The following is a 14,912-nucleotide window of genomic DNA, read 5'->3' on the forward strand; positions in this document are numbered from 1 at the left end:
GTACCAAACAGAAGGAAGAGTATGTGAATTAGCCTCAAGGTAGGAAGATCATGATACTTGGACAGGAAAGAAAACCAGTACAGCTGATACCTGGAGAATAAGAGGAATGAGGGTTTTTTGTCTTGTCTGACTCAAAGTGGTAAGTTAGATCATAAACTTGGTTTTAGACCATATTAAGATTGAAGTGTTCAGTATTCATGTCAGACAGTTAAATAGAGGGCTCTAGAGCAATGAGTCTAGAACCAAGGATGATTCCTCCCACTCCAACACGTATTTACCAATGTATGCAGACATTTTGTTATCACAACAGAGGATGAGATTGCTATGGTTTGTGTCTAGATGTCCCCCCAAAACCTCATGCAGTCATAGGCGAGGCTTTTTCAGAGATGGCTGGATTTAGAGTGCGTGATGCTGGGATCATGGTACAATGATAGCTTCAGGGACACTAGGATTAAAGGTGTGAGTACTATATGCCCTAAGTAGCCTGGTTGAGACATAAGGGATAGAAAGAGCTGTGGTTGTCCCTTGTTGCTTTTGCTTCCTTCTGCCCACATGAACTGTTTTTCTATATGATGCCCCACCACCCTGCCCTGAAGCCAGCTGATTATGGACTGACACCTCTATAGACTGTGAGCTAGATAAACCTTTCCTTTATTAACTTGGGGTCTTGGGGACTTTGTCTCAGCAGAGACAAAGAAACTAAAACAAGTATCTAGTGGGTAGAAGCCAGGAATGATACTAAACATCCTACTATGCAAGGACAACCGCACAACAAAAATTATTTAACCCAAACTGCCAATAATGACAAAAGTGAGAAACCATAGTTCTGATATATTTGGGAAACATTGGGCCAAATGCCTTGGACATTGATGAGGAAAAAATGAGGGTAGTAAGGAAATCAGGATAGCATAAGTTTTTGAGAAACTTTATCACATAATAACTCAGTAATTCCAGTACAAGAGACTAAAAAGAAACAGGCAGAGGAACAAGAGGAAAACTCAAAGAAAGTGGAGTCTAGGTAAGGGTGGGACGTGTGTAAAAGTGATAGATGCTACTGGAAAACCAAAGGATATGAGGCTTAAAAGTGTCCAATGCATTTAGGGATGCTGGTTTAAAATAATTTTGCTTTAAAGGCACTAAGTTTATTCTGAGCCAAATATGAGTGACCATGACCCGGGGAAACAGATTCAAGCTATCCTGAATGATATGTGGAATGACAGAACAAAAGAAAGTCATAAATCAGCGTATTTACCGATTACATTGATGGGAGAATTAGCTAGGCAGCCTACAGAAAAGCAGAGGAATGTCTTCTACGGGATTCAGATGTAATCTTATAGCATTCTTAGTGTTAGGGATAATAGAAGCTTAACTGTACATTCCAAAAGTTCTAGCCAGAAGTCACGGAGATGTTAGGTCAGAGGTTAATAGTAAGGGAATATAAAAGAGGCAAAAGACAGGACAAGATAAAAGTACAACATTTCATCTCTCCACAGTTATAATGTTCTAGTTATCCAAGGTTAAACAGTCTGTAAGCTCTTAAATATAAATGTGACTTCTTCAGAGAACTTCAGTTCACAGGGATGTGAAGGCCATTGTCAGTTTAGTAGCATGGTATTCAGAAAAGACATATCGCATTGGGTCAAGGACTGAGGGAAAGATGAAAAATGAAGGCAGATAATATAAGCAATGCCTTTAGAAAGTTTGGCAGTACTCAAGGGAAGACAAAGAACAGTCCTGCCAAGAAAAGTGGGATTAAGAATAGTGAGGTTTTTTTTTTTATGTTGGAAACTTTCAAATACATATAAAGTTGAGCAGCTTGTTAAAATGGACATTTATATACTTTGAGTTGTACTTTGAATTCCAGATTCTGCCTCATTTGTTTCTCCAAAGTACTTTTTATTCTACGAGAATAACTGGATTCCAATTCCAAACTCTGTATCTTCTAATCAGCAATAGCTGAAAACTGCTCAACCAGCTACAGTTTTTTTTTTTTGCCACTCCCCCTGTATACACATAGTTTAATGGTCAGCCAATAGGTTTGGGCAGATTTTATACCCTACCCTTGGGAATTCATCACTTCTTGAGTTGGTTCACTTTCAGAATTCTCCCCCTTCACTTTCCTGCTGCTCCGCCAACCCTAACTCCATTCTCTAACTTTGGCTTTCTGCTGTCCCAGATTGATTGCAAACTGTTGGCTTCAGGCAAAAAACTGCAACTCTCAAGAAATGTGATTTCTACTTTCCCACGTAGATTCCCCTCCAGTTTCTGGCAACCTTAATCCAAATAACCTTGCCATAAATAAATATAATTTTCATAACATAACAATTAAATTGTTTAGAAATGAATAATTTTATAATTGGTATCTGAAGTATCTAAACAACTGTGTTATTACCAGAAGCTCAAGGTTTGTTTTTGTATCGAGGCTTGACAAGCTTCAGGGCTGGTGAGAAATTAATGTGGAATCCAGTAGAGTGAATGAGAGGAAAGGGATCACTTCAGGGTAGAAGATTCATTCAGGTCCACATACTTTAGGTTTAAACTTTAAAAGTTCTGATTCAAGCTTTAAAACTGTTAAATAAAATAAATCTATTATCTTTAATTTTTTAATTTTTAAAATTATTTTAATTTTTTTTCTTTTATTTAATCTATTATCTTGTCTTTACAAGCATACCTATATTTGATGTGCTGGAAGACTGAGTTTAAATTTTAAATTCTGAGACTCCAGGGTCCAAAGAAAACTGACTGCATCCTCCTTCTCTCCATCTCACTTGCATCCCTCTTCAAAGGCTTCGTGTGTATATGTCTGGATATCTCAAACCATGTTTCCACAATCCATTCACAGCCTCAGGCCTAGGGATCCAGCCACTGTTGTGTAGTCCGTACTCAGGAAACAGATCCAGAGACCCAAGAGCAGTTACTCTTTTAGGGCCTTTTGGCCAAGAAAATATAGGAACCTCAGTACCTGGTCTAGAGGGAGGAAGAGAAGGAGGGTGCACATTCTGGAGAACACAAACTCCAGCTGAGCACAATTCTTGGCCCGATGGCCTCCAGGTGCTATGGAGAGGAACAATTGTAGGCAGGCCAGAGTTGGATCTTCGAAACTTTTAGGCTTTAACAAGAGATCCCTCTTACCCAGGTCTATGGGCAAAATTAAATGGTACAAGGCTCACTTAATTAGGTGATGCAATGATTAAGTGGCTGCAAGTCCCAATACCTTTGGTCTTTGCTCTTTTCCTGCGCAATCTAACTGCCTAGTTTCTCTGTTTCTATGTGTTTGTTTCTCCTAGTGGGCTGTTTATCACCATTCATGACAAGGGCCACATTGCAACAATGCTGAACTCTTGGCCAGAAGAAAATATTAAGGTATGATTTTGGTTTCATTGTTATTGCTCTTTTGTTGGGTAAGTCCTTTCAGCCTGCATTAGAGTCATTTCCTCCTGTAAGATGAACTATTATGACACTGAAGGCAACATACTGCCCTCCTATACCAGCAATACCATAGACTTCTCATGGTTAAACACAAGTAGAGAGTGCATTAATCAAAAACTCGTATTAAATTACCCATTATCATCATCACCACCATTATTATCATTATCATCATTACTGCCATCATCACCACCACCATCATCATTAGTATGAAGATATGTTCAGCATGAGTACCTACTAAATGTAAAATGACAGTTTCCATGGTGAATACAGCAAGAAACCATACAAAAGCTCTTTCTTATATAGCAGGAGGCAAACAAAACAAAAAAACTAGCAAGGTAGAATTTGACCAGAGTTAAGTGAGGTGTACACAAAGGTTGACAGTTTTCAAAGGGGCAGAAATGACTTTTAGCTCAAATAAAACCTCAGATGACTTCAAGTAGGAAATGACACTGGATCTGGGGCTTGAACTGAGGGAAGAGTTTGAACAATTAGTCATTAAAGAGATTGGGATATAGGCAACAACCTTCTACATGAAGAAAAGAGCTTATGTTAAGCATAACATAAGCTTGACTTTGTGTATCCTAGGTACACACAGCAGTAGGGCTTAGATGCAGTGTGACAAAGCACACCTGGTACTTTTTCCTGAAGTATCCATTTTATTCAAAAATTTAGGAAGAAAACCTTATTTTGATTAGTGAGAAGTTTTATTACAACTCTGTACTTAAATATTTGGTTTTCCATTACTTTGGTCTTGTTTTCAACCATCTTTAATATTGCCATTTAGATTTTTTTATGATTTTACCTCTTTAAAATATATTTTATTAGTGCCTATGCCTTTTCTAAAATAGTGGGTTTCAATGTGGCATTTTAAGTTTTCTTACTTTTCATTTTTATTAGTACATGTTTGGAATTACATAATGATTACATTCCTCATGAGGAGCTGGTACATGTGCATAGCACATCTTAAGTTTTTTTGCATCTCTTTCCTTCTCCACCTTCACCACTCTCTCCCTGTCCTGGTTCCCTCCCCACATGCAAAAGATCTGCCTCCCTGGTTCCTATTGTCTCTTTTATTTTGCTCTTTAATTATACTCTTGGTTTCTTATGTAAGAGAAGCCATGTGATATTTACGCTTGTATATCTAATTTATTTCATTTAACATCATAGTCTCAAAGTGCATCAATTTTCCTAGAAATGACTCCCCTTTATCTTTCTGTATGGCATAGCTGTCTTTTCATACATGCATATAACATATTTTGATCATATACATCCTGTTACCCTTATATATACCTTCCTGTGTTTTACCCTTATTCTCCTCCTCTTCTTGTCCAATATTAATGGAAAAGAAATTTATTTAACAAACAAGACAGAATGTGGGATCTAAACGCTGTGTTAATTTTAAAATATAAAACTTTGTGGAAATTTTTTAGCCTTTGGCTAAACCCCTGATCTTCTGCCATAAGAACTTCTGTAATAAAGTTTTAGGGTTTTGGTACCTAACGTTACTGTCACTTTCAGAAGCAATATGGATGAAACAAAAATTCCAGGCATCTGCTGATTGCTTAATGAGGGTATTTCTGGCACAGGAGCTGGGGAAGAGACTAGGCCTGACCAACCACAGTATAAGAAACTCTTGTGTCCAGTGCTGACACCACTATGCCTCCACTGAGAGTTCCTGCACTCCACCACTGTTTATTATCCAGGGTTTCCCTCCTCCTTTTTCTGTTGATTCCCTGACTCCCACCACCTGTCTCCAAAAGGCTCCAAATATTGCTTCTTCCTATTTATTTCTAGTTGTCTCCCTGCCACTTCTGGCCCTCCTGTGCTGCATCATCATTCAGACCAGAGTAGAGAGAGGCAGCACCTTTTAACTTCAATCCTGGCCATGGTAAATGGTTCATTTTGTGTATCTTGTCTAGAAGTGATTTTGCCCCATGCATCTCTTTCTTGCTTATCTGCTTAGACTTCAATTATGTACTGGCATTGGCCTTTCAGGTTTTGGTCTCTGTCCAGAAAACCCAGTTTCCAGGATGTATCTAAGATGTAAGTACACTAAAATCTTGACATTAAGGGAAGCCAGTTCACTCAATGGAGAGTTAATGGCTGATCTAACTAGGAATGTTGCTGGAGTCTTGTAAATGAGGGCTTTTCTACATACATAGAGTGTTCAACCATGAAGAAACTTCATATATAGTAGGCATTTAAAAGATGCTTATTGAATCAAATAAACTCAGTCAACAGATGTATTAAGCATCTTTCAGTTACAAAGTACCAGAGAGAGGATCTCCACTAATACATACAGTACTTTTGTTAAAATTATGAGAAATTAGAAAGAATGATGAAAAGATAATCTCCATCTTAACCAGAAATAAAAGGTGTCCACTTCTAAGCTGCCACCAAGGCTTTTTGAGAGCCTCATGAGATGACTGTCAAGATTCAACTGCTTCAGTTGTTAGGGCACAACTCATACAACTGTTACTACAGTCCTGATGCAAGAGATACAAAAGGAAAAAACATGGATCCTGCCTTGGAACTGCTTTATACTATGGATAGAAAACCAAAACATGAATTCAAAAGTACAATGAAAGGAGTTACATATAGTGATTTCAATAAGCGTATTTTCAGAACACTGAGTTCTAAGTACCACAGACAGTGGTTACAGAGGAAGAGAAATGGGAGCTTTAGGAGATGAAATTCAAGAAAGCCTGAATAGACAGACATCACCACCTTTACGGAGAGTATATGTTGCATAAGCAGATCTAGGCTGGAGTGGCATCTAATTCAGTTGGATTTGACGACCACTTAGTAAACATCTACTCTGCAAGAATTTTCTGGGGAAGTGGAATTAAAGAAGTACAGATTCAAACTCAAGGAGCATACAGTGGTTAGAGACCAACCCAGAAGTAATGAGAGTACACTGTGTCTGTGCTGTCAAAAAGAGGAGACTGTAAGGGAAGCAGCAAATTGGTAATCAGTCTGTGCCTGCCTAGAGGGTCCTAGAGTGAATTAGTGAATACCTTCTCCGTCCTTTATTCCTGTCTCACTTTGGAGAAGCCCAGAGGTCTGTTCTAGTTATTACGTAGAGGAAGTAGCCCTTGCTTTGAAACCTGACAGATGGGCATTCTGGCCTTAAATCTTTCATTTACATGTATGAACAGATAATCTCTCTGAGCTTCGTTTTCCTGCTGTGAAGATTCACAGTAATAATGTTTGTACACATTGAATGGCACTTGAATGGACACTGTTATTACTGGAAGCCCCTGTAGCTCACATATCTGTGTGGGAGTTAGGAACATCTGTGGAAGGTCTTACCTCACAATCAAAGGACACAAATGAGCAATCAGAAAGGTGTCATAGTGATGAGCAACAAAGAAAGAGCCTGAGATTTCATGCTCATATTCTGAAATATAGCAAAGTAATGAATAGAAGGGGAGAAGTGCACCCCAGGACTCAGGAAGGATATGAAACAAGAACTGAAGCCCATGAGGAGAGCACAGAGAGAGAGACTTCAACAAAGAAGGAGGGGGCATGTGGTGCTTTCACCTTGAGCCCAGACTCTTTGCCTGGGAGAGGCAGTTTGAACATGCAGATTTGTGATGTCTACTATTGACCTCCATTAGTAGGCCTCCACAAGAGAAACACACCAGTGGAATTGAGCAGTGAAGGTAACAGACTGCACTGGCTCATGAGTTATTTGGGTTCAGACATCACCTAAGGGAGGCCATTGGCTGGTAGCCATCTTGGAGAAGGCCCAACTGAGCTTCGAACTTACAGTAACTGCTGGTTCTACCTAATGACTCCCAGTGTCAGGATCAGGGAGCTGAGTTCAACCCAGCAGGAAGCCAAGTTCAAGGATTACAGACAGCTGCAGACTGAACGAATCTGGTTCCATCTCCACAACCAGGTACCAGCCTGAACTTCAGTGGAACTAATGGGACAGACTCACTGGGATTATCCACCACTCTGCCAAAAAGCTGTAGCTATTTTACTGGGATGAATTAACTCAAATCTGGACTCTGTCTGCCCACAATGTCTACCAGTGACAGGAGAGACACACCTTAAAGTGGACATTTTTTTCCTTTTTTCCCCTCCCTTCTCTTGTTCCTTGTTTTGTTTTTGTTTTTGATTGTTTGTTCTTGTTTCTATATGAGTATGAACATTATTTCTGATTTTTTATTGTTGTTGTTCTGTTATGTTGTTTGTATTTTTTTCTTCTGCATCACTTTCCCAAAGTTTGTGTGATCTTCTTTTGTTTTCCAGCCTTGTTCCTAATCTCTTCCTCTCTGTTTCTCAATGTTTCCTCCAACCTTTTTTAAAATTTTTTCCCCTGAGTGTAAAAATGCTGTATTGAGGGCTTATTTGCTACATATGATTTTCTAATTCATTTTACATTTTGTTATATAACACAACTCTAGTTCATACAGTTAAAGGTGGTAAATTAATAGTTACCTCATTTTCTAGGCTATGTTTGATGCTAATTCTATCACTGGTTGTATGACATACAACCAAGGTGGCATAATTGCTCTAACTAGTTTTTTTCCCTAATATACTAAAGCTGAGATTGCCTAAGTGTCATAAAAAATATAAGCCAGTGCCAAAGAAACAGAATCTGGGCCAAATAGGCAGAAACTTCTTATCCCCATAAGTTTAAAAGGTAGGATCTTATAACAGAGTCAAAACCTAAAAACCAACTGCACCTGGAAGACACCTCTGAAGAGTAGTGATTTCCCATGGATTCTTTTTTTTTTTTTAATTTTATTTAAGGAGAAAAGAAAAAAAAAGCAGGGAAAGGGTACAAGTTATACAGATTTACAGAAAAAAAAATGAACAGTAGGAAATCACTAGTTAATGGATTACATATTGTCATCTTAGAAATAATTGTTCAAGTCACAAAATTAAAGCTTGTAAAGTGGACATTCCATCAATGATACTGCAAACAGTTCTGTTCATTGATCCAATAAAACTCTGTGATATCATTTTCTATCTTATACACTTAAATATACATGCAGTTATATAGTTTGGAGCACTTTCTTTTCCTCTCTTTTGTACCATGACTATTACACATTTTGGGTTTCATTGCTCCCACGGTTCTTATTACTTTTTTGGAAGAGAGTAAAACCAAATGTGACATAACAGAACAGAATCGGTCAAGTCAAAAGGGTGGGCATAATAGATAATGTAAAAACATAATACAAGGTGATCAACAATGGTTACCATAATGCCTCCCGCTATCTCTAATAGAATTGCCTATATTGTTAGTTATAATACAATTGAATAAAACAGTAAAGAATAAAACCGACAAAACCTAAACATTGGAGACTTTTTAGGTCTTCAAAAGTAGATAAAAGTCAACAAGAATGGGCGTCATAATGAATCTCATTATCTTCACAGCTGATGCCTAAACTTTCGAACCTGATACTATCCAGCAAAACAGAATAGGGGAACATCAGTTAAAAACCAGATGGTGAGAGTAATACAGGGCTTTAAATCAAGGTAATGAAAAGTCAAAGTGGGTTACTATAATATATCCTGCTATTTTTTTTCCTTTAATTAAAAGGATAAAGATAAAAAAGTAAATAATGGAGTGGAGATTGAGATAAAAGAGGGCATAACAACAAAACAGCGCAGATCAAAATATAACCATTTAAGCAGAATAGTGTTTCACCACCAGATAATCCTAACCTAAAAGTAGTTACCATATTGTCTCTTTCTTTGAAATCCTTGAGTACAACTTCATATACTGTAGCATTAAGTATATCAAAACAATGTAAAACCATTCAAGAGAATGACAGCATTACAGAGTATTTAGAATCGACTAACAGAAAATGAACAATGGTTTCTGTATAATCTCCTTGTCTTTAAAAGGTTTTTGCTTATACTATCGTACATAATAAAATCCAATAAGATACAGCCTATTTAGACCATTGGAGACAGAAGGACAAAAGCTAGATGAGACTTCAAAACAAGATGATACTAAATCAGTATTACCTATTAAGATGTCATTTTCTCTAAAATAGCTGTTCCTATCATCCAATCTTCTCTGCCTCATTTCTGTTGAGCTCTTTTTCTGTCAGTAGCTGTCAGTTTGTCTTCTTCATTTTGTTCTCTGCTCCATTCGTTGTGGCCTCTCTGCCATTATTTCTGGATTCTTTGTATTTCTCTTTTTTTAGAATATCCTGCAATACTCTCTGTAGAGTTGAATTGGTGGTTGCAAATTCCCCTTTCCCATGGATTCTAAACACTAGCAATACAGCTACTCGCCACAAACAATTTATAATCATTGACCTAGAAATTAAAGTAAAAAAATAAACAATGAGAAGACATTTAAAGAAGATGCAGCCACAGATATCTAGCTCACCAAAGGCAAAACCAGGGGGTAGTGAATTTGAACAATGCAAAAGCTACCCACCTGGACTCTCTGAAATGGTAATAGCAGAAGAAACTAAGCAGATGAATGGGGCTCTAGAAAAAGTCAAATCAGAAATCATTTCTCAGATAACTACAGACATGGTGACCATAATGAAAGACATGCTTAGTGACTCTAGCAGAGACAGAGTGTAAAAAAAAGTAGAGGAGCTTAAGAAAATGATGGAAACCACAAACACCCAACATAGGAAAGAAATGGAATCCATGAAACAGATTCAAATAGATATTGTGGACATTGAAAATTGAAAGTTTAGAACACAGTGAGCCAATATAAAGATAGAATATCAGATACAGGAGACAGAATTATAGTTAGTCATCATGAAAAGAAAGATTTCTTCAAAGTAGCAAGGGACCACAAGAAATCAATTCAACAGCTTCTAAATAATGCAAAGAAGAATAACATAAGATAGATCAGAGTCAATGAAAAACAGGAGATAGGGCAAATAATACAAAAAAACCTGTTCACAATGATCATGGCAGAAAACCTCTCTGGCAGGGAAAAAGAATTTGACATACATATAAGTCATGTAGAATTCCAATGAACCATGATCAAAAAGAAATCTGCAACAAGGCATATAATAGTCAAGATTACAGGAATTTGTCACAAAAACAGAACACTAAAAGCTGTTAGTATAAAGGAAAGCCTGTTGGAATGACAGCAGAATTCTCAACACAAATCCTCCAGTCAAGGAGAGCTTAGAGTGATTAATTGCTTGCCTGACGTGGTAGTTTCATTGTTGTTCTTGAAATTGTGGTCATTTTTGTTTATGTCTAGAATTATCTTCCATTACCCTATGTACTGTTGGTTTGAGGGTGATGAATTTCTTCAGTTGTTCTTTGCATTGGAAGTATCTTATTTCTCCATTAATTTTGAAAGATAGATAGTTTGCAGAATATATCAGTCTGGGTTGGGAGTTATTTCAGGATGTAAAATATTTCACTCTAAGCTCTTCTTGACGAGGGTCTCTGTTGAGAAGTGTGCTGTGATTCTGATGGACTTACCTTAAGAGATGATCTGTTTATTTTCTCTAATATTTTCTTTAATATTCTGATCTTGTGTTGAATTTCTGGGATCTTGATTATTGTATATCAGGATATAGACTTATTTTGGATGGTTAATTGGAGTTCAATATGTCTTACTCATCTGTATGTCAGATCCTTTTCCCATGACTGGGAAATTTTCCACTATTACTTATGCAAATAATTTATGTCATTTATGTTGAATCCTGCTTTTTTCATTGACACAAATTATTATTACATTATTTTTCTTTGCATCATCTTGCAGCTATTTAATTGTTATTTCCTGATCTCTTGTCCTTTTCAGATTTTTCCTTTTATGAGCACTAATCATGATCCTGTCTTCAAGGCCTGAAAGACTGTTGTCAGTCTCATTCAAGCAATTTTCCAGTCTTCAGTGGAATTTTTAATTTCCTGAATATCTGTTTGAATTTACTTTATGCATTCTATTTCTTTCTTATTTTGATCATTCATGGTTTCCAATGTCTTTCTAGCATCATCTATCTTTAGATTTGCTGAACAATTCCTTTATAAATATTGACACTTCTTTTTTCACCTGAGAGATTATTTCTGATCTGATTTCCTCTATAGTCTCATGGATTTGTTTCTTTATCTCACTTACTGTCTTTTCAGAAATTTCCTGTGTATGTCTTCAATCTATTCTATATTGATGTCTCCTTATTCTGGGTAATCTGGAGCCCTGAGATTGCATTTTGCTTTTTCATCTTGTCATTTTCTATTTCAAAAAAAATTTTTTATTTTGCTTTTGTGATGATCCTTGTGGGTTTTTGTAGATATCGCTAGTATCAAGGCCTCTCTAGGAAAAGTTTGTTCTTCAGTAATGTCTTCTGTGTGTAGAAGATTCTTTGCTAGTGTCTGTTACAAGATGTTACCTCCCCAATTAATTAAGAGTGAGTATCTATTTGACTCAGTCCCTGGTCTTTTTCTGTAGGGCTTCAGTGAGGTTATTATCCCAGAGCTTCCCAGTATTGTTACAGAAGGGAGAACAATTCATTAAACCAGACATGAAATACTAGCTAAAGTAATAAAATTAACAGCAACAATAGTATCAGGCACAACTTAGAAACTGAAAAACTGTTGTCAGTTTTACACACTAGACCATTCAAACAAAGTCTATAGTTATATTACAGAACTGATCATAAATTACGAATTTGTATGCAAAGTATTTCCCCTTGGTAAAATAGTTTTACCCTGTGGTGGGGAAATTTAGGGAGGACACTGTATAAGACAAAGATAACTGGCAACGAAGTAGAAGTAAGGCTGGCAGACAAAGGATGATCATGCAAGGTTTTGGAAACCAGAGAAGGGGGTAGAAAAAAAAGAATAAAGGAGTGTGCAACAGATTATCAGAACTTGGTCTCTGGGTTTGGGGGATGGTGATTGGAATTCACCCTAGCACTTTAGAAAAGAGAGAGAAAAAGAGCAAAAGAAAGAAAGAGAAATAAAAAAGGAAAATGAAGAGACAAAAAGAGAAAAAAATTGAGATAAAAGGGCCAGTTACCAAGTCCTGGATTCTTCCCTAGCTGGTTGCTGGTCCCTCAGAAGCCTCAGTCACCTGCTGGATCATATTTTTACTGTTACTTTGGACTTTTCACATCATGAGTCTCACCTGTCCATCTTGTGCACCTTAGCTGGGACCCTACTGTTTTTCTGGCATTCCTTCTGGTCGCTTAGGCCTTCCCAAGCCGTTCACTTCAGTAGTGGCAGTAGCGAAGGGAAGAGCCACCCTCCTCTGGCGAGGTTCACCTCGGTTCCCAAGGTGGCCAACATGGGATGGAGGGGTTGCTCTCCTCTGTGCAGCTTACCTGGGTCCTGGGTTCTCTTCTTGTTTAGGGAGGATGGGGTAGGCCACATTAGACCTCCAAGAAGTGTCCGGCATAAATCAGAAAGAGGAATGCAAATTGCTTTTCTTACTTTTTCCCACAGAGTGTATTGCGTGGAATTAGAAGGCAATTCTGAGAATTGCATTCTCCCCAACAATTTTCCCAAGCTCTTAAATCTTTCTTTTATCCCAATCACGACAAGTTCTGGAGAAAGCACTGAGAGGCAGCTGGTGTGAAGCCAAGGGAGTGTCCTGCCGTATGTACCAACCATGTGGGTATTTAAAGTTGGACAAAGTGGCCAGGGTCAAGTGTCTACTTAGCATGCATAGGTACAGTCTGTGCAACCCCCCACACTGTGCTCAGTGTGAGAGATTGAATTTCCTGGAAACAGACTCTGAGATAGAAATTAGTATATTAGAAAATGTTCTTGAGTCAACACTAGTGGAAGAGAAAGAGGCAGTATAGATCACAGAAGTCAGCTCCAGAGAGGTTTATAAGAAAGTGTCAGCTGAACCCATGAGGCTCTAGAGCAGGAAAGGCCCTTCAGAGTCTTCCTGAGTTGGGGAAAGAGCATGGGCCCTTCTACTCCTGCAGTGACCAGGCCTGCCTCTAGAATGAGGTGTGACACTAAACAAGATGGTGCTCTTTGGTGGAGAAAATTCCTCAGGGAGGTTGATAACTAAAAGTGTAGATGTGAAAATAACTGTTTTATAGAGAAAGAAGCTGAAAAATTAGGTTCTTTGCAAGTAAGAAAAGGAATTAAGATTTGAACTGCTGATGTGGTGGCACATGTCTGTGATCCCAGCACTGAGGAGGCTGAGGCAGGAGGAACACTGTGAGTTTGAGTCCTGGGCTACAGAGTGAGGTCAAGACCAGCCTGAACTGCAAACTACATAGTAAGACTCTGTCTCAGAAAACAAAAAAAAACAAAATTGAATGTGCATTATTTATGCTGTGGGGAAGTGATAAGGAGAATAGGAAGAAGGGGAAGGAAAAGGAAGTAGACAATCAGAAGAACTGAAGGTTGTACACATGGTACTATAGGCAGCCCATGACCGTAACTACAAATCTAAAACCCTAAAGTAAGCAAGAAATCAGAATCTTCTGGTCAGTCTTGGGTCAGTACATCAGGTCTCACCTAAGCCAAAGGGCATGCTCACTAAATCAAAAAAGGATGTGAGTTGGAGCTGCACAGATAAAGACAGAACATAGAACGCTATTCTCCAAATTTCCTGCTGCAAATACCACATTGTCTCTCTTGTGTGAGAAACAAAAGGGTAAAGGAGAACCAAAATGATATTGGAAAGTAAAAATAACATGTTCAAATGGGAAAGGAAATGGTGGGGGAGGATAGGAAACAAAAATGAAAATGAAGGGGCTGGGGATTTAGCTCAGCAGCATAAGTGCTGCCTTGCAAGCACGTGGTTGTGAGTTCGATCCCAAGTACTGACCCCAAAAAATGAAAATGAAGCTTTTGTAAATGAGAAGGGTTGAAGGGAGGGGAGAATGGTAGAAGAAAAGAATCAAGAAATACTATGTATACATACAAATTTCTTATGATGAATGTGATAATTATGTGTATCAAAAGTATACCAATAAAATTAATTTTATAAAAGATAAGGTAGTTATGAGTTGTAAAACTTCCAAAGAATAAAAATGCCAATTTATGCACCATATTGCCCAATATTTACTGATATATATATATATATATATATATATATATATATATATATCACCTGTGAGCACTCTGTGAAGTGCTGGAGAATCAAAGATGACACAACTTACTACTTGCTCCTAGTAAGCTTAGAATTAGTATGAAAGACAAGGAAATATATGTAACTGTAGATCAAGGAAGAGAGTGATAGATTCTTTGGGTGAGGAAAATGTTGTGAATATTCAGGGTAGGACGTGATAACTTCCAGAAAGAAAGCTTCATGAGGGAACTACTTTTTGAACTATTCCTTGAAACACACAACAATGTAGGATTCAGGCCAAAGTCTGAAAAGTAAAATAGCATTTATGCAAAAAATATAAATCTCATACAAAATTGGAATATTGTAATTATAAAAGAAGATAGAGAAGATAAAAAGTTCAGAGTAGATTAGAACTATGCTGTGGAAATCATCAATGTCAATGTCAATCATAAAATGTCAATTTTATGGGAATCAGAAACCTTTGGCTATTTGGGGACAAAAA

General features: G+C 37.6%; 1 protein-coding gene across 4 annotated transcripts in view; it reads left to right on the forward strand.

Annotated features, from left to right (window-relative positions):
• The window catches only part of Me3 (malic enzyme 3), a 219,997-nt gene that overhangs the window by 138,014 nt on the left and 67,071 nt on the right, over window positions 1–14,912 (forward strand). For all 4 annotated transcript variants that reach the window (XM_003468608.5, XM_013151159.3, XM_013151158.3 and 1 more), the window contains exon 5: window positions 3,288–3,363. In XM_003468608.5, the coding sequence (XP_003468656.3) occupies window positions 3,288–3,363 (76 nt within the window). The remainder of the gene's footprint in view (window positions 1–3,287; window positions 3,364–14,912) is intronic.

This window comes from Cavia porcellus, unplaced genomic scaffold (assembly GCF_034190915.1).
Source record: "Cavia porcellus strain 051 isolate PalLab524CR breed Dunkin Hartley unplaced genomic scaffold, mCavPor4.1 scaffold_9, whole genome shotgun sequence".
Lineage (NCBI taxonomy): Eukaryota > Metazoa > Chordata > Mammalia > Rodentia > Caviidae > Cavia > Cavia porcellus.